This window comes from Periophthalmus magnuspinnatus, chromosome 24 (assembly GCF_009829125.3).
Source record: "Periophthalmus magnuspinnatus isolate fPerMag1 chromosome 24, fPerMag1.2.pri, whole genome shotgun sequence".
NCBI classification, from domain to species: Eukaryota; Metazoa; Chordata; class Actinopteri; order Gobiiformes; family Gobiidae; genus Periophthalmus; species Periophthalmus magnuspinnatus.
The window spans coordinates 2,925,616-2,949,102 of NC_047149.1; the positions used below are offsets into that span (position 1 = coordinate 2,925,616).

The 23,487-nt window shown below is 41.6% G+C and overlaps 1 protein-coding gene across 4 annotated transcripts in view; it reads left to right on the forward strand.

Moving 5' to 3' along the window:
* Positions 1-3,192: 3,192 nt before the first annotated feature.
* myo6a (myosin VIa) overlaps positions 3,193-23,487 on the forward strand; it is a 125,128-nt gene continuing 104,833 nt past the window's right edge. For 2 of the 4 annotated variants that reach the window (XM_055232423.1, XM_055232426.1), the window contains exons 1-8: positions 3,222-3,415; positions 8,923-9,055; positions 14,420-14,489; positions 16,715-16,788; positions 18,239-18,368; positions 18,954-19,059; positions 19,219-19,274; positions 20,928-21,025. In XM_055232423.1, the coding sequence (XP_055088398.1) occupies positions 8,939-9,055; positions 14,420-14,489; positions 16,715-16,788; positions 18,239-18,368; positions 18,954-19,059; positions 19,219-19,274; positions 20,928-21,025 (651 nt within the window). In that variant the 5' untranslated portion in view covers positions 3,222-3,415; positions 8,923-8,938. Of the gene's footprint in view, positions 3,416-8,922; positions 9,056-14,419; positions 14,490-16,714; positions 16,789-18,238; positions 18,369-18,953; positions 19,060-19,218; positions 19,275-20,927; positions 21,026-23,487 lie in introns of all 4 variants that reach the window. The other 2 variants (XM_055232425.1, XM_055232424.1) reach the window with 2 other exon arrangements.

Genomic DNA, 23,487 nt, shown 5'->3' on the forward strand with positions numbered 1-23,487 from the left:
GGTCATTTTGACTTTAGCTGGAGGTGCTGAAAGTAAACAAGTAAAGTCTGTGCTGAGGTGGGGGATGTGTGATGGAGACCCTAAGGACCCCTTATTGGTATGAAAATATCCCCCTTATCATTCACCTGCCTGAACATTAGCAAACACTGTCAACAAAGTGTCTGACCACTAAAAAAAGGATTTAAAGAGCACATTTTCATTTTCCTGTGATCAATCTGAGCGTTCATGGTCCCGTTTAGGAGTTTGATTTTACACAAAAAGGTGAGAGCCACTCATAAAGTTTGGTCAAAGCGTGTGATTCTGGGTGAACAGGTGACTCGTTCACCCCAAAGGCATCACAGTAAAAGGCAGAACTGTTTAAACCAGATGAAAGATTCATTTTTCAGAGTTGTTCATTTATTGGTTTAGTTGGTTTAGTCAAAAACACCTGTTTGGGATTCTGTATCACCGTGTATCAGGCTGGATAAGTAATGATCAACTGAGAACCACTACACTACTACATCCTTGAGTGTCTCTGGGTTCAGCCTGCATTTGACCCATCCTTCAGTCTGTCTCAGTTAAACCTGCATTTGAACCATCCTTCAGTGTCTCTGGGTTAAACCTGCAGTTGACCCATTTTTCAGTGTCTTAAATTATATGCATTCCTACAGCTAAGCCTTTTTGGGAGTTTCAGCTTTCTGCTATTGACACTTTGCAGCCAATGTCTCCAACATTTCCTGGGGATGTGATGCTAATAGAGGCACTGCTCTGTCTGAGGCTTTTTAGACTTCAATCTGAGTTTTGTTTTAACGCAATCTGAACATAAAGAACTGACTTAGCTTAACTACACCAGGTGAGCTGATTTGTGCTGTTAAACAAGTCCCTCTCAAATAACATTATAGGCACAAGCTAGCTAGCCTTAACATTAGCATTAGCCAACAGTTTGTCAGTGAGTCACGTTTTTTACACAAAAAGGTGACACTCCTAAACAGGATCATGAACACTCAGATTGATCACAGGAAAGGGAAAATGTGCTTTTTAAAAACAGATTGTCTGAAAACTGAAAAAATCCAATCTTAAAACTTTGACAGTGTTTGATAATGTGTGTCACCATGGTAACTCCTGAACATTCCACCACACGGCAATTGTACAGCACAATTCATACACAAGGTAATTCAAAGTGCTTTATTAAAAAAAAAAAAAAAAAAAACATACATGTAGACCCCTCCCCCCAGAGTGATGTCACTGCAAACTATCAGTATGCCTCATCTTAAGAACTTTTAAAAACAAAACATAGCTTTTAAATAGGAAATTGTCAATCACTATGGCAACAAGCATATTTTTTCTTCATCCTGGAACCCATGGATACTCAAATCTGACCGGTAATCTGGCCTTATTTGTAACTTGCTTGCCACCATAGATACGGACAAGTCATGTTATAGTGTGGAACATTTCAGGCAAAGCAGCGTCTTCAAAGCCAAGATGTTGCTTTGCACAGGCTTAACCCCGAGACACTGAAGGATGTGATTCCTTACCCTTATCAACAAGCTCCTACAATAGAAAAGTTACATAGTGTTGTTTAAAGCTACACTAATTGAGTTTGAAAGAAAAAAAAAATCACACTTGATTTTGATTCTAAGGAATAGACTCAATACTCGGTACTGACTCCGATACCACAATAATAAAAAAAAAACTTTCTTTAGACACTATACTGTGATGTTCCACATTAAACGGTAGTACTTTGTGTTCTATCCCCGTGTGTTATATGTGTGTAATCCTCAGTGTGCAGGTTCATAGTGGTCCATGGGTGTATACTAGTCTGTGTCTTACTTGTGACTTGTGACACATACAGAGACACATCAGTATAAACATATTCAGGAAAGGTTCATTTCTGTCAATGGGACTTTTTTAGTATTGATTCCTGTGAAAAATTTGTATTTATCTTTAGTATTGAGTAGTATTTGATTTCAACACATTTGACAACCTTGATTTAAATAACTGCAAGACATAAGTATAAAGCAGCACTGTGGGACTTTTGAAGCAGAGCGTGAACATCTCCATGGAAACAAGCAGGGTCCTGTCCTCGTGTCCATTCTTCCCTCCACTATATGATCTATTTCTGATCTATTTAAAACCACATTTAGACACGCTCTGATGCGCGCACGTGAGCTCAGAGCGCGCGTGACCCACCTTTGTGCGCGTTCACGTATTCAATCCAATAACAAACCGAACAGGGCCCTCTACTGGAGCCCACGCGGGGCTGCACTGTGGAACCTTCCCTGTAACGGATCAGATGCATAAAAATACAAAAATAAGGAAATATGTTATGAATGATTGCATAATTAAAATGATCATAAAAACATGAATGCACGATAAATTTGAGGCTTTAAAACGTCCTATTGAGATGGATTCGTCCTGTTTAAGGTTTTTAATTGAGTACAAGTGAGTGAATGCACCAATAAATCAATTTATATAAAATTAATTAAAAAATAAAATTAAACTGTTTAAAAATAATAAAATAAACAAAACACTTCCGGTTTGACTTCCCTACGTCGTGACGTCACGGCCGAGGCGCGTTGCCAGGTAATGTTTAATTTTACAGCTTTTGTTTGAATTTAAAAGTGACAGGTTCTGTTCGGCTGCGCTTTTTATGTGAAAAGTGACGGTTCTCTTCAACAGAGACCAGTATCAGAGGTATGAGTCATGAAAACTGTCCCAGATAAGGCCAGCATATTTTTTTTAAAGCAAATGACCACAAATACATGACTGATACTACATCTCATAACGACCATGTCTCTTTATTTGAATATTTATTATGAAATGGCCTGTTGAACTGCTATTACACACGTCTATTACATGCGTCAAAGGAAAAATAAGGCTGGGTGTATAAACCAGAGATAGGTGTGTGATAAGGAGCAGAAGTACATGTTGATACGTCCTTAAACATGATTTCTATGGCTAAAAAAGGAAAAATGTGTAGGCGAGCTCTGATAGCCAATAATGTTCTCAGTCGTTAAAGGGTTTTAAGTAGATAAACAGCAGAATAAGAAGAGTTTACGGCTCACTGTCAATATCTAAACCTTAAATAACTTTCTTAAATAGAAGCATCAATAATGGAACACAAGAGCCATAGAACTTCGATCTAATTAAACTTTAATGGTCCGATTTCTCAGGCCCGTTCGCGTATTTCTTGGGCGGAATCTGGCAGCCCACGCAGCGGGACGCTCCGGAGCAGGCGGCGGGGCGGGGCGCACACTGTGGCCGAGCAGAGCGTCTCCTGAGCGGACTCCGAGCATCTGGAGCGCCCGGAGGCAGCGGAGGCTGTGCACACTATCGGGACAAGGCTGTGCGGATCCAAGCGGACTTTACCGAGCGTTTACCGGCGTTTGATCCGGATCAGACCAGCCACGGAGTCCTGACAGCCGCTCAGCCCGAGGTAAGAGCCGCTAAAGTGGGGAGCTAACAGCGAGCTGCGCCGTCAAGTGTCACCGCTTATGGAGGCTTTACACCGGGAAAGCAATCCTCTTAAAGCCTTCACCCTCCTGGAAACATGCCCAAAACAACCTTATAATAACTCCCAAAGAGTCACCAAATGGACTGACCTGTGGGTTTGTGCATTTGTCTAAAAATTAAATTATTCCATCTATAAATCTCAGCCGTATCCCCTTCCTAACCCGGTTTCCATTGACAAAATCTACTTTTTAAATTTTATTACGAACTGAACCGGTCCATATGTTGGGTAATCAGATGTTTTATTTAAGTTTTGGTTTGGCAAATGAATATGTTTAACTTCGGCTTCAGTTCGAACTAAGTGTGGTCACGTTTTTTCTGTCAATGTTCAACTTTTGGACCAAACCTTTCGGCCGCGCTGTGACTCTGAATGGAGCGCTCAACCGAAAAGGAGTTATGGAATTATTATTAAACATGTTTGAAAAGTGTTTTTACAGAGGACTTGGGGATTCTTGATGTTTTTTACCAAGACAAAGTTAAATTACGAACAATTTGATAGTAGAAATCTGCTGACTCATCGGTTAAGACAGTGGTATAATAAGGAAGAATGTTGTGCTTAAATTGGAGTGTTTCTCTATGAAGTTCGTCTGTGTTGTGGTCGGTTCGTCTGCCCAGCTCTGCTCGAAAGCACAAAGGGGAAAAATCATTGGTGTGAGCGGCACCAACTGTGCTCCGGGACAGCTCCGGGACAGCTCTGGGACAGCTCCAGCACGGCTCCGCTCGGCTCGCATCCCCGGGCTCCAGGCCTCCTTGTCCCCGGCTCTGGGTGGGTGGAGGTCGGTCCTTTGTGGCGCTGCAGTGTGTGGATGTGACCGGGACTCGGAGCTTTGTGTTCGGGACTCAGAGCTCTGTGTGGGTCAGAGGACGGGACAGGCCGGTTTGGTGGCCCCGGTGTGGCGTTATGTAAGCGGGCTTTGTGAGGTGGACTGTCCCGGAGACTGTCCCGGGGCAGCGTGTGTTGTGGTGGTAGTTGGACAAAGCCTCTGCCTCTGTTTGTTTGAGGATAAAAGATCCCACACTTTCAAAGAGAGATTCTTAAAGTGACAAAACAAAGCCAATATTTACTGTGCCGGATTTAGGTTTTAATATGATTATATTTGTATTGGCCTGATGATAGCTGTGCTTTTATACATTTGCACACACTGTTTTATGCCACTGGAGCCGTTTTATTATAGTTTTAATTTGTGCAAATCTGCAAATAATAGTTTGAAGTTTCAGCCGTGACTTAAATAAAACCAAATCAGTCCAGAGTCCTGGTTCAGTCCTGGTTCAGTCCTGGTTCAGTCCTGGTTCAGTCCTGGTTCAGTCCTGGTTCAGTCCTGGTTCAGTCCTGGTTCAGTCCCTGATTTAGTCCTGGTTTAATCCTGGTGTAGTCTTGGTGTAGTCCCGGTTCAATCCCAGTTTAGCCCTGGTCTCTGTCCCAGTTTGGCCCTGGTCTCTGTCCCAGTTCTGTCCCGGTTCTGTCCCCGGTTCAATCCTGGTTCTGTCCTGGTTTAGTCCTGGTTCTGTCCCTGGTTCAGTCCTGGTTCTGTCCCTGGTTCAGTCCTGGTTCAGTCCTGGTTTTGTCCTGGCTCTGTCCCTGGATCAGTCCTGGTTTAGTACCGGTTCAGTCCCAGTTTAGTCCTGTTTTATCAATAAGATAAGGTCACATTACTGTAGTTTAGCTTGTGTCTTCTTCAGTGACCTTTGCCCTTTGGGATCATAAATATCATAAACATTCAATAAAAATGTTTAAACCAGAACTGAACCAGGACCGAACCAAGGCTGAAGCAGGGCCTGAAGTGGACTTTGACCTGTGAACTCTCAAAAGATCCTCATGTCACTAGAGGAAGCGGCATCATCATAATTTTTATGAGACCAGAGTCCAACCAGGAAACGACACAGGCCCTAGTTTAGTCCTAGTTTAGCCCCGGTTCAGTCTTGGTTTAGCCCCGGTTCAGTCTTGGTTTAGTCCTGGTTAAGTCTTGGTTTAGTCCTGGTTCAGTCCTCTCTCTCTTTTTTTATGAGTTTGTTACCCACAATCCTTTTCTACGGCCTGTTTTCTGTTTTGGTCTCATGTTTCAGATAAACTTCAGAAGTGGTCAGGAACCTCTGAAGTCCAGGTCTTGACCCAGGACTATCTTGTTGAAACCAGTTCTTGATCAACTGCTGTTGAATCCTTAAACCTGCCCTATTGTGCTTGTGTCTCAGTACATATAATCTCTGACACTCGTGGATCTTTGTTATAATTTTGTTATAATTTACACACAATACTTACTCACAATCACAATATTTATCTAAAAGGACTTAATAAAAGAAACAAGTCTGCTGACTTTAGCATTAGAGAACTGTGGTGCGCAATGAGAGGTGACACGCCGTAAACGTCATCCCAACAAAGCACCGCATGCTGTCGGCGCCCCCTATGGACAGCCCCACATCACACTAGCAAGCAGCGATTTTTTTTTTTTTCATTTGTACCGAAATGACTACGAGAGGCTGCCGAATCCTACGAGTGTCACCGATTAAGAAAATAAAACTGGAGAAGGAAGTGTGTACGCCATAGTGGGTGTGTACGTCACAGTGGGCGTGTACCGGTGGAGGTGAAAACTGGGGTAGATTGACAAAATGGCATCTTGAAAATAGTCGATTAAAGAGTACTCCAACATGCATCACTCCAAATACAACTTCAGAGGCTCAATGAGAAGAAACGACTAGACCATGGTTTAACATCCAAACAGAACAGTTTTTCTGGTTTAAAGTTCTCTGCTGACTGTTTGTAGTAAACACTACCTGAGTGAGTCATGGAGGATCAGAGTAACTGTACTACACCACATCATGTAGTAATAGTACGACACCACACTAAATACACCGCAGTGCAGTATTTAAACATGTTTAAAACCACAGACTACTCCCACTGCTCCAGACTCAGACAGACCAAGATCAGACTGGGATTAGACCTGCTTCAGTCCTGCTTTAGACCTGGTTTAGACCCAGTTTAGTCCTGATTTAATCCTGTTTTAGTCCTGGTTCAGTCCTGGTTCAGTCCTGGTTCAGTCCTGGTTCAGTCCTGGTTCAGTCCTGGTTCAGTCCTGGTTCGGACCTGGTTTAGACTTGGTTTAGACTTGGTTTAGTCCTGGTTTAGTCCTGGTTTAGTCCTGGTTTAGTCCTGGTTTAGACCTGGTTCATTCCTAGTTTAGACCTGGTTTAGACCTGGTTTAGACTTGGTTTAGACTTGGTTTAGACTTGGTTTATTCCTGGTTCAGTCCTAGTTTAGACCTGGTTTGGACCTGGTTTAGTCCTGGTTTAGACCTGGTTCATTCCTAGTTTAGTCCTGGTTTAGTCCTGGTTTAGTCCTGATTCAGTCCTGGTTTGGACCTGGTTTAGTCCTAGTTTAGACCTGGTTTAGACTTGGTTTATTCCTGGTTCAGTGCTGGTTTAGACCTGCTTTAGACCTGGTTTGGACCTGGTTTGGACCTGGTGTAGTCCTGGTTTAGTCCTGATTTAGACCTGGTTCATTCCTAGTTTAGTCCTGGTTTAGACTTGGTTTAGACCTGGTTTAGTCCAGGTTCAGACCTGGTTTAGACCTGGTTTAGTCCTGGTTTAGACCTGGTTCATTCCTAGTTTAGACCTGGTTTAGACTTGGTTTAGTCCTGGTTTAGTCCTGGTTTAGACTTGGTTTAGATCTGGTTTAGATCTGGTTTAGTCCTGGTTTAGTCCCGGTTTAGTCCTGGTTTAGTCCCGGTTTAGACCTGGTTTAGTCCTGGTTTAGTCCTGGTTTAGACCTGGTTCATTCCTAGTTTAGTCCTGGTTTAGTCCTGGTTTAGTCCTGCTTTAGACCTGGTTTAGACTTGGTTTAGTCCTGGTTCAGTCCTGGTTCAGACCTGGTTTAGACCTGGTTTAGACCTGGTTTAGTCCTGGTTTAGACCTGGTTTAGACCTGGTTTAGACCTGGTTTAGACCTGGTTTAGTCCTGGATGCTTCTTACTGGGGCTTAAACATTGAACATTAATACTGTAGTGTAATATAAACTCTACCATTTGTTTTGATTGAGGCGTTCTGATGTTTTGCCTTTGAGCAGGACTGCCTGTGTCTGTACACTGATGTGCAGAGGTGTTGGGTTCTGATGTTATGCCTTTGAGTAGCACACTCTCTGCTGTTGTTCTGGACATGTTTCAGATGTGAACTTTTAGGAGAGGCTTTTTATTCAAACACACATTGTGAGTCTAATTTCAATATATAAATCCCACTTCTATATTTTTCCAAAATCTTTCTGCTCTCACAGTACCAAGGGAATGTTTCAGATGTTCCAAAAACTTCCAGAGAATTTTCCTCCCTTTTTGTCCTCTGTCCCACGTCCCTGAGCAGCTCCTGAGGTCACATGACTCTGCTCTCATCTGGAACAATGCACAGACTGTGACAGAGAGAGGGAGGAGGGGAAGAAAGAGAGAGAGTGGGAAAGAGTGACGGAGAGAAGAGAGAAAGGAAGAGAGGGACAGAGGGAGGGAGAGGAGAGAAACAGAGAGAATGTGAGACTGTCTGCTCACTAACCCCTCTAGTGGCCACACTCTGCATTACACGCTTAGAGCTCATCCTTTTGCCATCAGGTCAGTTACACATGAGACTCATTCACAAACACAATCCAGGGCTGTGGGAGGGCATCTGATTTAAAGCCTTATTGCCTCAGGGCCCAGGCTGCTGTGGGAGGGCATCTGACTGAAAAACATGCATCACATTTGCATTTTTCACTAAACCAAGTAACATCAGATTAAGTCCCGTTTCATTGTGATTTAAAACAGTCCTGATCTAGTTCTGATCTAGTTCTGATCTAGTCCTGGTTTAGTCCTGGTTTAGTCCTGGTTTAGTCCTGGTTTGGTCCTGGGTTGGTCCTGGGTTGGTCCTGGGTTGGTCCTGGGTTGGTCCTGGGTTGGTCCTGGTTTGGTCCTGGTTTGGTCCTGGTTTTATCCACTCCTAACTGCAGGTGACAGCAGGTTAAGATTCAGGTGAGGCAGGAGCAGTGACAGGTGGGGAGTAGCAGGTGAGGCAGTTGAGTGGGATATGTTCCTGGTTTATGAGCAGAGTGTAAAGTCCAGAGACACACCTCAGAGTGACTCACAGCTTTAATAGCACAGTGTGGAGCATGCTGTTGGGATGTTGGATCAAATCTCCGGATCAAATCTCCAAATCAAAAATGTCTTGCTCATGAACCTTTGGTCTCTGCAATGTCTCAGTGTCTTTAATTGCAGCACATTCAAACGTTTAGTTTGTACAAAACACTTTTCACTGTGTGAGGTAGTCGTGATATTAGTAGTAGCAGTAGCAGCAGTAACAGTACTGTAAAATATACTTATACATCTCTGTACAGGTGTGTAGTAGTAGTAGTAGTAGTAGTAGTAGTAGTAGTAGTAGTAGTAGTAGTAGTAGTAGTAGTAAATGTATTTTGTGTGTATTTGTACAGGCGTGTAGGATCCAACATGGAGGACGGTCGGCCCGTGTGGGCGCCTCACTCCACAGACGGGTTTCAGCTCGGGACCATCGTCGACATCGGACCAGACTCCCTCACCATAGAACCACTCAAGGGCAACGGGAAGGTACCCTACACCTGTCCACTCTATACCGCACCTGTGCACTCTATACCGCACCTGTGCACTCTATACCGCACCTGTGCACTCTATACCGCACCTGTGCACTCTATACCGCACCTGTGCACTCTAAACTGCACCTGTGCACTCTATACTGCACCTGTGCACTCTATACTACACCTGTGCACTCTGTACTACACTTGTGCACTCTGTACTACACCTGTGCACTCTGTACTACACTTGTGCACTCTGTACTACACTTGTGCACTCTGTACTACACTTGTGCACTCTGTACTACACTTGTGCACTCTATGGCTGTGTCTCAATTCGCCCACCTGGCCTTAGAATCACCATTGGAAGGGCGGTTCGAAGGGCAGTGACGTAATTTACTACTGAATGCGGCCGACAAACCTGCCCTTCCCTTTGCACCGTTTCCATGGAGATCGGACGTAACCGAAGCCTGCATCCGTGCACACTTCACGCACTTCTATATCCCGTCATGCACCGCGCCTACGCAAAAAAGAGAAGAAAATGGAGTCCGTTGCGCAATATACGTTCAAATGTTCGTACTGGTTTACCTCATCTACAACAGTGCAACATGAAACTGTTAAATCTGAATAAAGATCTGCACAGTGTGTGTGATGATTAAAAAGGAGTTACATGGAATAAAGGAATGTGCAGTTATTGCTAGACAATAAGAAGACATTTTTATCATTAAAAATTATTACTGCAATAAGAATAATGTAAGAATGTTCGTTTCTATTGTAAGCGTCAAAGACCAAGAGACTGAAACGTAAAGTCAGAAGAGTTTAATGATCCACACAGGTAATGTGGACAATGAAGCAACGGACTCTCAGGAAAGGACAGAACAGAGTCCTGAGACGTGCACAAAATCTTCATGTGTTCCGGTACATTCCATAGGTCTGCACCCACTGGTAGGCACGTGTCATTTACCTTCGTGTTAGTAAATCAAGACACTAGCTTGATGTAGCGCTGCACTGCTAGAAAATACCTTATAATAATCAGATGAAAAGAACTGGCACGGCATAGAAGGGAAACAGCGCCCTCTACTGTTATTAAAGTGGTGTAGCCACTGGACAAAATACCGAACCATTAAACTGCAATATCCCACTTTATGTACCACTAATCAGTGTTCTCTCGTTTATAGACTATGAATGTAGAAATGATATTGTTACCTCTGTCTCTGTTATTACATTTTCACAAGGTATATTTTGTTTAAGTTATGAAGTAGCTGCAATTGAGTAAAAAAATCACCTCGAACGTTATATTTGCCTATTGATATTCAATCTAAACAGAAAGAAACGGCTGTGACGACGACATCTTGACTTTTTTTCTATTAAATAATAAATCATTAAAAATAACGTACGTAATGTACGTATCGTACGCTCAAAGACAGAGGTGGAAGTGCGGTCCGTGGTGTGGGCCTGTCCCACTTCAGTTAGATGGAGGCTACACTGAGGAGGGCAGACTCTCGACCGGAACCTTGAAACTACACTTTTGAAGAGTACTTCGTAAGGACCCTTGAAGGGTGCATTTGGCGAATTGAGACACAGCCCAGAGTACACTTGTGCACTCTATAGTACAATTGTGCACTCTATACTACACCTGTGCACTCTATACTACACCTGTCCACTCTGTACTACAATTGTGCACTCTATACTACACCTGTGCACGTGTCCACTCTGTGCTACAATTGTGCACTCTATACTACACCTGTGCACTCTATACTACACCTGTGTACTATAAATATGCACCTCCTCACTATAGAACCATTCAAAGGCAACAGAAAGGTACTCCCCTCCACGTATGTACTTCTATTCCACACCCGTGTACTCTCACCATAAAGGTACTCCCTTCCACATATGTACTTCTATACCACACCCATGTACTCTCTCAACATAAAGGTACTCCCCTCCACGTATGTACTTGTATACCACACCCATGTACTCTCTCAACATAAAGGTACTCCCCTCCACATATGTACTTGGATACCACACCTGTGTACTCTCACCATAAAGGTACTCCCCTCCACATATGTACTTGGATACCACACCTGTGTACTCCCACCATAAAGGTACTCCCCTCCACATATGTACTTCCATACCACACCCATGTACTCTCTCACCATAAAGGTACTCTCCTCCACATATGTACTTGGATACCACACCTGTGTACTCCCACCATAAAGGTACTCCCCTCCATATATGTACTTCTATACCACACCTCTGTACTCTCTCAACATAAAGGTACTCCCCTCCACGTATGTACTTCTATACCACACGCATGTACTCTCTCAACATAAAGGTACTCCCCTCCACATATGTACTTGGATACCACACCTGTGTACTCTCACCATAAAGGTACTCCCCTCCACATATGTACTTGTATACCACACCTGTGTACTCTCACCATAAAGGTACTCCCCTCCACATATGTACTTGTATACCACACCTGTGTACTCCCACCATAAAGGTACTCCCTTCCACATATGTACTCCTATACCACACCCATGTACTCTCTCACCATAAAGGTACTCCCCTCCACGTATGTACTTGTATACCACATCTGTGTACTCTCACCATACCATAAAGGTACTCCCCTCGTGCTGTCTCAGGTCTACTTCCTGTTTTAGTCATTTTGTGTCTGTCCCTTTTGTCGTCATCAGTATTAAAGTGTGATAACAGACTGTAGACCCCAATCCCTCCTCACTGCGTGTCCTGACACTTTGCTCAAAGGCACAAAGGCAGCAGATTTATGCACTGCCTCTGCGCTCTGTGTTTGTCTGTGTAATCTCTGTAATGAACCTGCTCCCACATAAATCACACCCAAACCGTCTGTCTCCATGGAAATGGCTCCCAGCGTGCCCTCTAATGTGTCCCTCTAAAAACACAGCTGCTGATGGTTCCTACCACTGCACTCACTCACTGTTTACTCTGACCATAATGAGGAGTTGGAGGAGGAGGAGGACAGTGGAGGAGGAGGAGGACAGTGGAGGAGGAGGACAGTGGAGGAGCACAGTGGAGGAGGACAGTGGAGGAGCAGGAGGAGGAGGTAGAGGAGGAGAATGGAGAGCAGAGAAGGGACAGTAGGAGGAGAAGGGAGAGCAGCAGGAGGAGGAAGAGGAGGGTCACTCAAGAACATCACCTGGACTTGGGGATTAGTTTACAGTCTTCTGTCAATGGAACTTTTTAAAATATCGCTACTTGTGAAAAATGAGTTTCTAGTTTAAAGTGCCTCAGACAGGCTGGACGACCCATTTCACTAAAACACACTTAAGATCAGTATATTTAAAATTTAGCTCAAAATATTAACATGTTTTTCCTGGTTTGGCAATATTTTTAGGTTTCAGATGTTACTTTCTGGTTGTAAATTGTGACATTACACATTTTACAGGCATGCCAAACTGTGGCCCGGGGGCCAAATGGAGCCCTCAAACCAATATTTCTTGGCCCTCAAGCTTCCATGTGAATTGGCCCATATTATCTTAAACAGTACCTTTTACTGTATATTTCTGAAAATCTACTTTACCAACCCCATATCAAATATGTAATGTGTCCCATTGAGGATGTGACCATGAATAAAGGTTGAATGGTTTAACTAACTTTTTTAACTTTTAATAATAATGCAGATTTGAAGTATTCACTGTACTGGTGACCAGTCTATGACCCTCAACCGGCCCTCAACTTTGTCTGTGTTTTTATATGTGGCCCCTTCATTAGAAAAGTTTGGACACCCTTGCACTATGGAATTCCGTAAGTGTTCCCTAGCAACTATATGTTACTGGGCCAAAAATCCTCTAATGTCCCAAATATGAATATCAAGAGACAAATACAAATGTCTGTAAATACATTCATTTTATTGAAATCTTAAGTCTCAGAAAAATGTGTTTTTTGTAAAAAAGGTTTGGACAGAATTCTCCAAGTGTGATGTCATCAGTGTGATGTCATGTGATGTTGTCAGTGTGATGTAATCAGTCTGATGTCAACAGTGAGAGTTTTAGAACGCTCTACTCCCTGTATTTTTCAACATATTCTTAATCTCACCTGTTGAACCAGTTGAACCCGTCATACTCACCTGTCGAACCTATCGTACTTTAAGTCCTGGTAAAGAGGACCTGACTGGGGCGTTAGCCTGTTGTGCATTAGCTTGAGTGTTGATAGAAAAGTGTAACTCAACCAGTAACTTAACCATGTATCACTGTAACTACATGTTTATTGAAATGATTCGTTAGTATGTTGTTAGCGTGTTTCAGGTCAATGGTCAAAGTTCAGAGCATTTTCAGGAGTTTTTTGTTGCTGCAGATGAAGTTTCATGAGGCACAACTCTCTCTCTGTCCCTCCACAAAAAACACATGAAAGATTAATGTGGTGGAAACAAATGAACAAAGGAGAGAAAGTACAGTGTCCTGGAGGGTCAAAATACCATAACATATTATACTATTGATGCAGTACAGCAGTGGCATCATGCTGGGGGGGTTCTACATGTATGCATATGCTCAGCAGTTACCATGGTGACATAATGCACAAATTGGCACTGCCAAACATTTTTTTTTCTGAAAAATGCAAACTGTTTTTAAAGAACACATTTTCATTTTCCTGTGATCAATTTGAGTATTCATGGTCCTGTTTAGGAGTTTGATTTTACACAAAAAGGTGAGAGTGACTCGGTGAAAAACTGTTGGCTAATGCTAATACTAGCTAGCTTGTGACTGTAATGTTATTTGCTTTAACAGCACAAATAATCTCACCTGTTGTAGTTCAGTGCTTGTCAGTTCTTTATGGTCAGATTGTGGTAAAATAAAACTCAGATTGAAGTCTAACAGAGCTTCTGACAGAGCAGTGCCTCTAGTTAGCAACACACCCACAGGTAATGTTGCAAAGTATTAATTATACAGCAACAATGTGATCATGACAATAACATGTCATAGCCTTCTGTAGCATTCTATAGCAAAACCTTAAAAGTATCAAAAATCAGATACTAATTGATACTAAAACTAGTAGATCCTCTTTTTTTGGAGGTATTCATACTAAAAAAGAGGACAGAAATGAACATTTCCTGAATATGTTTATAATGATGTGTCTCTATCTTTCACCAGTATAAGACACATAGACTAGTATACACACATGGACCACTATGAACCTACTGCACACTGAGGATTACACACATATAACACACATGGAATAGAACACAAAGTACAACATTTAATGTAGTGAAATCACAGTATATTGTCTTTTATTCTCCTCACTGTGGTATTGGAGTCAGTATCGAGTATCAAGTCTATTCTTTAGTATCAAAATGTAGTTTGAGATTTTAATATGATGATACTGACTGATTTGACTGTTTGTTTTTCAGACTTTTCTGGCGCCGATAAACCAGGTGTTTCCAGCTGAAGACGATGTCAACAAACATGTGGAGGACAACTGTGAGAACGCACTTTTTCATAAAACATTTGGAGGGAGATAGTTTCATTTCTAAAATTCACATATATTTTTTGGACGTTTTAAATTTCTATTAGTAAGTCTGTCGTGTTTATGTTTAGAAATGATTATTTAAGGCATTTTTAATACGACAAACGAAAATTTAATAAAAAATCCAGATGGACAAATATGGGGGAAGTAATTCTTTTTGCAGCCTTTTCCAGTATAAATGATGTTCTTAGTTAATTAAACGCCTTTGCCATCCAGAAGGGCTTTGGGGATTTTTTCTGAATAAGCCTGATCCCTGAATAAGGGATGGGTCCATTTTGTAAAATATAAATCTGGACCAGGTCAAGAGGAGCAGCTGTTTAACATGGTAGTGCACTGTGAAGCTGTTCTGTTTCAGATATAGCTGAAATCACAAGTTTACATACACTATGAAAAAAGACACTTGCGCTCTTTTTCTCACTGTCTGACATGAAATCAAACTAAACTGTTCCTGTTTGGCTCACTCAAGAACATCACCTGGACGTTTACTGTCTCCTGTCAATAGAACATTTTCAGTATCGATACTTGTGAAAAATGAGGTTCTAGTTTAAAGTGCCTCAGACAGGCTGGACGACTCATTTCACTAAAACACACTTAATATTTTGATGTAAATCTTAAATATATTGATCTTAACATCTTTTTTCTGGTTTGGCAATATTTTTAGGTTTCAGATGTTACTTCCTGGTTGTAAATTGTGACATCACACTAGGGAATTCCGTAAGTGTTCCCTAGCAACCATATGTTACACTGGGTCAAAACTCCTCTAATGTCACAGATATGAATATCAAGAGACAAATGTCTGAAAATACCGTCATTTTATTCAAATCATGTTTAAAGTCTCAAAAAATTTGTTTTTTGTGTAAATTGTGCCAAATGTTTGGACAGAATTCTCCCAGTGTGATGTCATCAGTCTGATAAATCAGTCAGTTAATTAGAGACACACCTGTGGATGTATTTGAAGCACATTTGCAACACACTGCTTCTTTGTGTAACATCATGGGAAAGTCAAAAGAAATCAGAAGAGAATTTTCATCCTTGGTGCCACGTTCCTTGGTGCAATTTCCAGAAGCCTGAAAGTGCCATGTTCATCTGTTCAAACAATTATACACAAGTATAAATATCATGGGAATGTTAAACCATCACACTGCTTCTGTGTCCCAGAGATAAACGTGCTTTGGTCCAAAATGTACAGATCAGCCCAAGAACAAAAGCAAAATATAGTTGTGAATATGCTGCTGAAGCTGGTAAGAGTGTGCCATTATCCACAGTGAAACGAGGACTGTACCAACATGAGCTGAAAGGACACTCTGCAAGAAGACATTACTCCAAAAGAAACATAAAAAAGCCAAGTTACAGTTTGCAGATCCACACAGGGAGAAAGACCTTCATTTTTGGAGACATGTCCTGTGGTCTGACCAATGAGCATCATTACATTTAGAGGAAAAAGGGGGGAAATGTGAAATACGAGGGTGGCAGCATCATGTTGTGGGGTTGTTTTGATGCAGGAGGGACTGGTGCACTTCACAAAATAGATGACATCATGAGGAAAGAACATTATGTGGAAATACTGAAGCAACATCTCAAGACTTCTGCCAGGAAGTTAAAGCTTGGGTACAAGTGGGTCTTCCAAATGGCCTGAAGCATACTGCCAAACTGGTGACAATGTGGCTTAAGGATAACAAAGTCCATGTTTTGGAGTGGCCATCACAAAGTCCTGACTTCAGTCCTATTGAAAATGTATGGACAGACCTGAAAAGGCCTGTGAGAGCAAGAGGGCCACAAACTTGGCTCAGTTACACCAGTTCTGTCTGGAGAAATGGGCCAAAATTCTTGCCAACTATTGTGAGAAACTTGTGGAAGGAAATCCAAAACATGTGACCCAAATCATACACTTTAAAGACAATGGCACTAATGAAATGTATGTAAACATCTGACTTTGAAGAAAGTCATGAAAAATTCTCAAAAAAATCCTTCTCTCATTATGCTGACATATATCAAATAGAAATAATTTTGATAATGCTAATGGGCCCAAAACAGGAAAAGTTTAGTCTTCATGTCAGACAGTGAGGGGAAAAAGCAAAGGTGTCTTTTTATGTAACATATGTAAACTTCTGGTTTCAACTGTAAATGTGAATCTGTTCTGTTTCATATAAATATGAGGAATTTGTCTGTCTGTGTGCAGGTTCTCTCATGTACCTGAACGAAGCCACTCTTCTGAACAATGTCAGAGTCCGATACAGCAAAGACAAGATCTATGTGAGTCTAAATACATTAATACTACCACTACTACCACTACTACCACTTCTAGCACTACCAACAGCTCCATCAATGTCCAATACAACCAGAGACTGTATATTTAAATGGGCATAGCTAATCTGCCAGCCATCGACTCTGGCTATCTTAAGCCTGAAGCTATTTTGAACAGAACATAAAAAAACTTTTACTATTTTAGTGATTCACTAGTCAAATCAGCAAAAAAAATATTTTCTAATGTTGTTCCCACATCAAAAACATGAAGAGGTTTTAGATGTCATACATGTATGTTTGAGTAATCTAGCCATCTCTTCTGGGCCCTCCTTATAGTTAGCAGTACGAGTCTGTAGAAGGCTCCGCCCACAAGTCTACATCACCCAGGCTCCCACACAATTCTCCATGATACAAAACTGTACACAGCAACTTGACAAACCTGATGTGATGTGTTTCATTAGTGGGATGTAGCTAATTGTGTAGTGATAGTGGCTCTGAAGGGGAAGAGACTGCAGGTAGCAAATGGAGGGAACACTTATTAAACTTGTTAATATGTTGTTTCAGTGACTATAGCATTTTCAAAACAGTAAAAGGAAAAATGGTAATGTAAATATGTCATGTGTTACAGGTAATACCCGAGAAAAGTAAAATACTCTCTTTAAAATATGTCAAAACTTTTTTCTTCTTTCTGATATAAATACTGAGTAAAATAAAACATGGTCCACACTGACATCTAGTGGCCTCACAGTGAATTGCTTGGTCTGTCAAAATGAACAGTTCAAAAATACTGTTGTGAAAATAGTTTTGTTGCTGTGTTCCTAGGCAAGAGATTTCCCTTGGTGCCTTGTTTAGTAACTCTATATAACTCTGTGTAACTCAGTGGGAGATTCACTATTTTTAAATAAATCTCAAACATTGTTTCCTCCACAAATGTTGAATCTTCTCATTATTATTTTGGGATCGGCTGCACAAACTCGTCATATTTGTCTTGTGTCTTAGTCCTCTGACGAGTCTCACGTCTTAGGGCTTGAATCATGGCTCCACTTTATGAAGAGATTGTGGAAAAAATCATTTGACTTTTGTTTATTTAAACTGAAGAGACGAACTTTGTGGCAGTTTTTGTTTCATGTGGATAGTCCCAGTGATTACACAGATATTAACCATAAACCAGAAAAACACATCTGACAGTTACACAGAGAACTCCACCTGAGAGATCAGACCTGTCTCAGGTTAAAGAGAGGTATTTACTTCTATGGGGTATTAACTGTAACATATCTAACATTTAGATAACCATGTTTCCTTTTATTGTTTTGAAAATACTATATTCACATGGATCTAAAACCTCTTCAGGTCTGTGTTTGATGGGAACAGTGTTATAACTTGGTAGATGATTTTGTAGATTGTTTGTGTTAATCTTAATCTTAATCTCAGTATCTTCTCTCTGTGTTTTTATTTTCAGACGTATGTGGCGAACATCCTGATCGCAGTGAACCCGTATTACGACATCCCCAAACTCTATGCCCCCGAAACCATCAAACAATACCGGGGCCGGTCTCTGGGGACGCTACCTCCTCATGTATACGCTATAGGTAGTACTACTGCTGCAAATACTGCTACTGTTACTACTGCAAATATTGCTGGTTTAGGCTGGGTTTAGTCCTGGTTTAGATCTGGTTTAAACCTAGTTTAGTCCTCATTTAGTCCTGGTTTAGTCCTCGAGGCTTGCAAATGTATCTTAAATTGAAGTAATTTTCACAAATGAATTTTTCACTTTGTAAAAATAAAAACAATATTTATTTATCTGTATATAAAATAATGTGCCACCCTTCATATTACACATGCATCCATCTTTTTCTGTTTCTAAAGCTTTAATTAATCTCCCTTAATAGTAAAAGCTAAAATTAAATCAACCCATGTTTGGAAGACGATATCTGATCCATCTCATTTATCTCGTTCATATGTTTATGTTAATGTCTCTTGTGTGTCCATAGTCCCTGCAGTCACACATGGTCACACATGGACACACAGTAGGAGAAACATCATGGACCAATATGACGTAGATTTTCCAATACGATATCTGTGAAAACCCTCCGATATCTCTGATACCGATATTGTAACTGATTCCCCCTTACAGTATTTTCATGTTGTATTTATATTTCTGTGTACATTTCCAGCTGATAAGGCATACAGAGACATGAAGGTTCTGAAGATGAGCCAGTCCATCATCGTCTCTGGAGAATCTGGAGCTGGGAAAACGGAGAACACCAAGTTTGTGCTCAGGTCAGAACTGCAGATACTTCTGAATGTGTGTTGTGTTCTCTGTACTTAGGTACATTCACCTGGATGTCACATTTGAAATAAACTGTACTTTTCGAGTATTTTTATAAATACTTAAACCACACTTAAACAGAACATTTAAGTCTCCTCCTCTTGTCTCAGATATCTGACCACGTCGTACGGGACCGGGCAGGACATCGATGAGAGGATAGTGGAAGGTACAACATCTTCTTTTTAAATGTTTAAAGTTGTATTATGTAACTTTCTGTGGCATTTGTTACGACCCAGCTTGTGTGGGGACAGGGAAGTAACAAAAGAAACCAAGATGGAAAATGGTTAGAAGTAATTTAATGAACAGGGATGTTAAGGGTAAACTAAACTGAAGGGGTCTAAAATATTGAAACAGATGGTACCTTGCAAGATTTAAACAAAAACAAAGGTAAACTGATTAAAACACAAATTTCACAGTAACATAACAAAATCTTGACAAACAAACACAGAGTCAGTACTGACTGCCATGTGTCACTATCACCGTAGTGACATGACAAAGAGACGCATGAAAATGAGAGACTGGCCACACACAGGCCAGCACCCCAAACAGCTGTCCTGAATCTTCTTAAATTGTGGGAGGTGGCTGAAGGTGGGCCCCAGGATTAGCCAGGCTGGGAAACAGTTCAGTCATCAGCCAAGGGCTCACACAACCAGGATTTTATGGGGAAAGCAGACAGATTCAGGGGCGCACACAAGAAACATAATGGCTAACATAAACAACAAAAAGAACTTAAGGCCTAGGGCCGTAACACTCTCCCCCTTAAGTTACAAACTAGTTTTGCAGTTTACCGAAATATGTCATACTTGTGTCCTCTCCCTACCCTCAGGCCCCATCCCTGGAGCTGGGGAACCTGGGAGGCAAGAGGAACTTGCCACAGGGTAGAGTGTGCGGTTGATCAGGCAGTTCACCATCCCCAACTGCTGTTCCCTTAAAAACAGAGCCACAGAATTTATCACACACAAAAGTCCCTCAAACATCAGCTACAGGCGACATATTTACAACATTCCAACATCGAATCTCCAAACTCCAATACAAATTTTGAAAAATCAAACCAATTAAAAATAACTTACCCATTACAAACCTTTTATCTTATTCCTTATTTAAAGGTGGGATAGGGTATTATAATCCCAGACCTATAGCGTTTTAGTCATTGTCAGTTTTTGTGACTAAAAATACCTTAAACGATCCATTCTCTTTGGCAGACAGTCCACAGATCTGACTTGTAATTTGGCCAATGGGCGTCCCCTTGTCTTCATCAAGATACATAGGTTTAATGCCATAATATGGGAAGTACTAGGCTAAGCAATATGTCATAACATCTCCATGGAGATGAGCAGGTGGCACACCCTCCTCCAGTAAAGTTGCATAGTACAGCTTTACTTGTGCAGTCATTTTGAATGTTTTAATGCGTGCAGTGGAGCCACCTCTTGGGGTCAGAGGCCAAAATCTCATTCATTTTTCTCTAGACTTTTCCACAATATAAAATGTAAGAATTTAAAGGTTTGCTGTGGGTTAATGAGCTGTGTGGTCACTGTATAAGATAAGACACAATGTCACCACAGAAATATAAGAACATTTAGCTGAACTGTACATTTTAATAGGGTTTTGTTCGTAAAAATAATGCCGTTATAGACATTAGTTGGCACAGAGCTAACCAGCGTGCATTTGAACTCTGAATATTTGAAGTCTCAGAGAAACGTTGGAGGTGTTTTCCAGCCCCAGAACAGAATGTGAAATGACTGTTGGGCTTTATGACAAATAATGAGTCTTATTATGTCATCCATGACTCTAAAACGCTACATGTGTTTTTTGTGCTCAGCGAACCCCCTGCTGGAGGCTTTTGGAAACGCCAAAACTGTGCGGAACAACAACAGCAGTCGCTTTGGCAAGTTTGTGGAGATCCACTTTAACGAGAAGGTGCACTTTAATTTGTCCTCTTTTTACCCCTGTCTGCACCGTTCTGCTCCTCTGGCTCTGCTTCTCTGGCTCTGCTTCTCTGGCTCTGCTTCTCTGGCTCTGCTTCTCTGGCTCTGCTCCTCTGGCTCTGCTCCTCTGGCTCTGCTCCTCTGGCTCTGCTCCTCTGGCTCTGCTCCTCTGGCTCTGCTCCTCTGGCTCTGCTCCTCTGGCTCTGCTCCTCTGGCTCTGCTCCTCTGGCTCTGCTCCTCTGGCTCTGCTCCTCTGGCTCTGCTCCTCTGCTCCTCTGGCTCTGCTTCTCTATCTCTGCTCCTCTGCTCCTCTGGCTCTGCTCCTCTGGCTCTGCTCCTCTGCTCCTCTGGCTCTGCTTCTCTATCTCTGCTCCTCTGCTCCTCTGGCTCTGCTCCTGTGCTCCTCTGGCTCTGCTCCTCTGGCTCTGCTCCTCTGCTCCTCTGGCTCTGCTTCTCTATCTCTGCTCCTCTGCTCTTCTGGCTCTGCTCTTCTGGCTCTGCTCCTCAGGGTCTGCTCCTGTCTGCAGCTCATTCTTTTCAGATTAATATCAATTCTCAAAAGCATCATTTGGAGCTATGGTTCCATCTTTTTCTAAGATCTCCAGAGTCTCCACAGATGTGATGACACAGTCTCATTTGTAACGTCTCTAATCACAAATAAACTCATTTTATTTCACATCCAAACGTGGAACTAAACACATTAAACTACTACTTTTGTTTGTGACTAAACTGTATTCATGGTGTTTGAAGAGCATTCTCTCCTGTTCCTGGTCATTGTTTGGCAATTTTAATGCAAACTACGTACATTTGCAGCTTTCTGGTAAAACCTGTCTAAATCCACATGTGTGTGCTGCCTCCAGTGGCCTCTGCTATTTCAAGCACTACATGACATCACACACTACTGCCCTGATTACAGCCAGGTGTCTCTGATTACAAACAGCTGACTGCAGGGGTGGAGTCTGAATAGTGGATACCTGTTAAACCAATCACGTGGTTCCTTATAACCCCAGACATCACCCCTCCTCCCCCTTCACTCTTCCCTTTAGTCCTCCAGACTCCCTCCTCCTCCCCTCAATGCCCGTGGTTCTAGGCAGACTTCTCCCTCAGAACTGCATGGGGGGAACACCTGTAATTGAATAAATAAAAATATCCCAGGCAAAGCAAAGTCATTTCCATAGAGCCAGAAGAAGTTCCGTAGTGCACCTTTAAGACCTACTGAATCATTTCAGCAGGTCTTAAACGTCTGTTGTGTTCTTGTTTGTCAACTTTTAAACCTGTGGCCTGCCCAAAGCTCTGGTCACAAACCCTCCATGAACAAAAGACAAATTTGGTTGACCCTAAAGGTTGATCTTGATAAATGGGTCAAATGCTCTGAGTCTGAAGTGCGTCCTGGGTCAGTCCACACGGTGGTTTGTAAAATGCTTCTGTTAAACCGAGACAAACAAAAGATCATCTCTGCTTTTAATGAGAGACTTTGTCTTTTCATCGTTTAAACGTTTAGCTCATAATGATGTCCCAAAGCTACGAGACATTTTTAATGTAAGAGGAGGATATTAACCCAGAGATCTAGAGGGACAAGAAACATTACAGGGACTGAAGCAGGCCGAAGCAGGGCCGAAGCAGGACTGAACCAGGACTAAAGCATAGTTGATATATGTGTATCTGTGTATGTGTGTATATATATATATATATATATATATATATATATATATACACATATACACACACACACACACACACACACACACATTTTAAATGCAAGGTCTTTTGTTTCAAAGTTCATATTAAAAATTATATTAAAACCATAGATTTCCTTTTGACTGGTCGAGTATTAACCCACTCACTTATTAGTAAGTTTTAAGTGTTTTGTGAAGTTAGTTTGTGTGAATCTTGATCAGAATTTAACTTGAAAAATCCCAGTTTGTTAAAAATCCAGCTGTGTTTCTGCTGTTTGGATGATTGCAGTAAGATAAAGTGAATGTTCTAGAGGGTTCTACAGAGGCGCTAAAGAGGGTTCTACATACAACCCCAATTCCAATGAAGTTGGGACGCTGTGTAAAACTTAAAAAAAAAAATACAGAATACAATGATTTGAAAATCCTTTTCAACCTATATTGAACTGAATAAACTACAAAGACATGATATTTAATGTTCAAACTGATAAACTTTATTGTTTTTATGCAAATATTCACTCATTTCCAATTTGATGCCTGCAACACGTTCCAATAAAGCTGGGACAGGGGCATGTTTACCACTGTGTTACATCACCTTTCCTTTTAGCAACATTCAATAAGTGTTTGGGAACTGAGGACACTAATTGCTTTGCAGGAGGAATCCTTTCCCATTCTTGCTGAATGTACAACTTCAGTTGCTCAACAGTCCGGGGTCTCCGTTGTCGTATTTTGCGCTTCATAATGTGCCAGACATTTTCAGTGGGAGACAGGTCTGGACTGA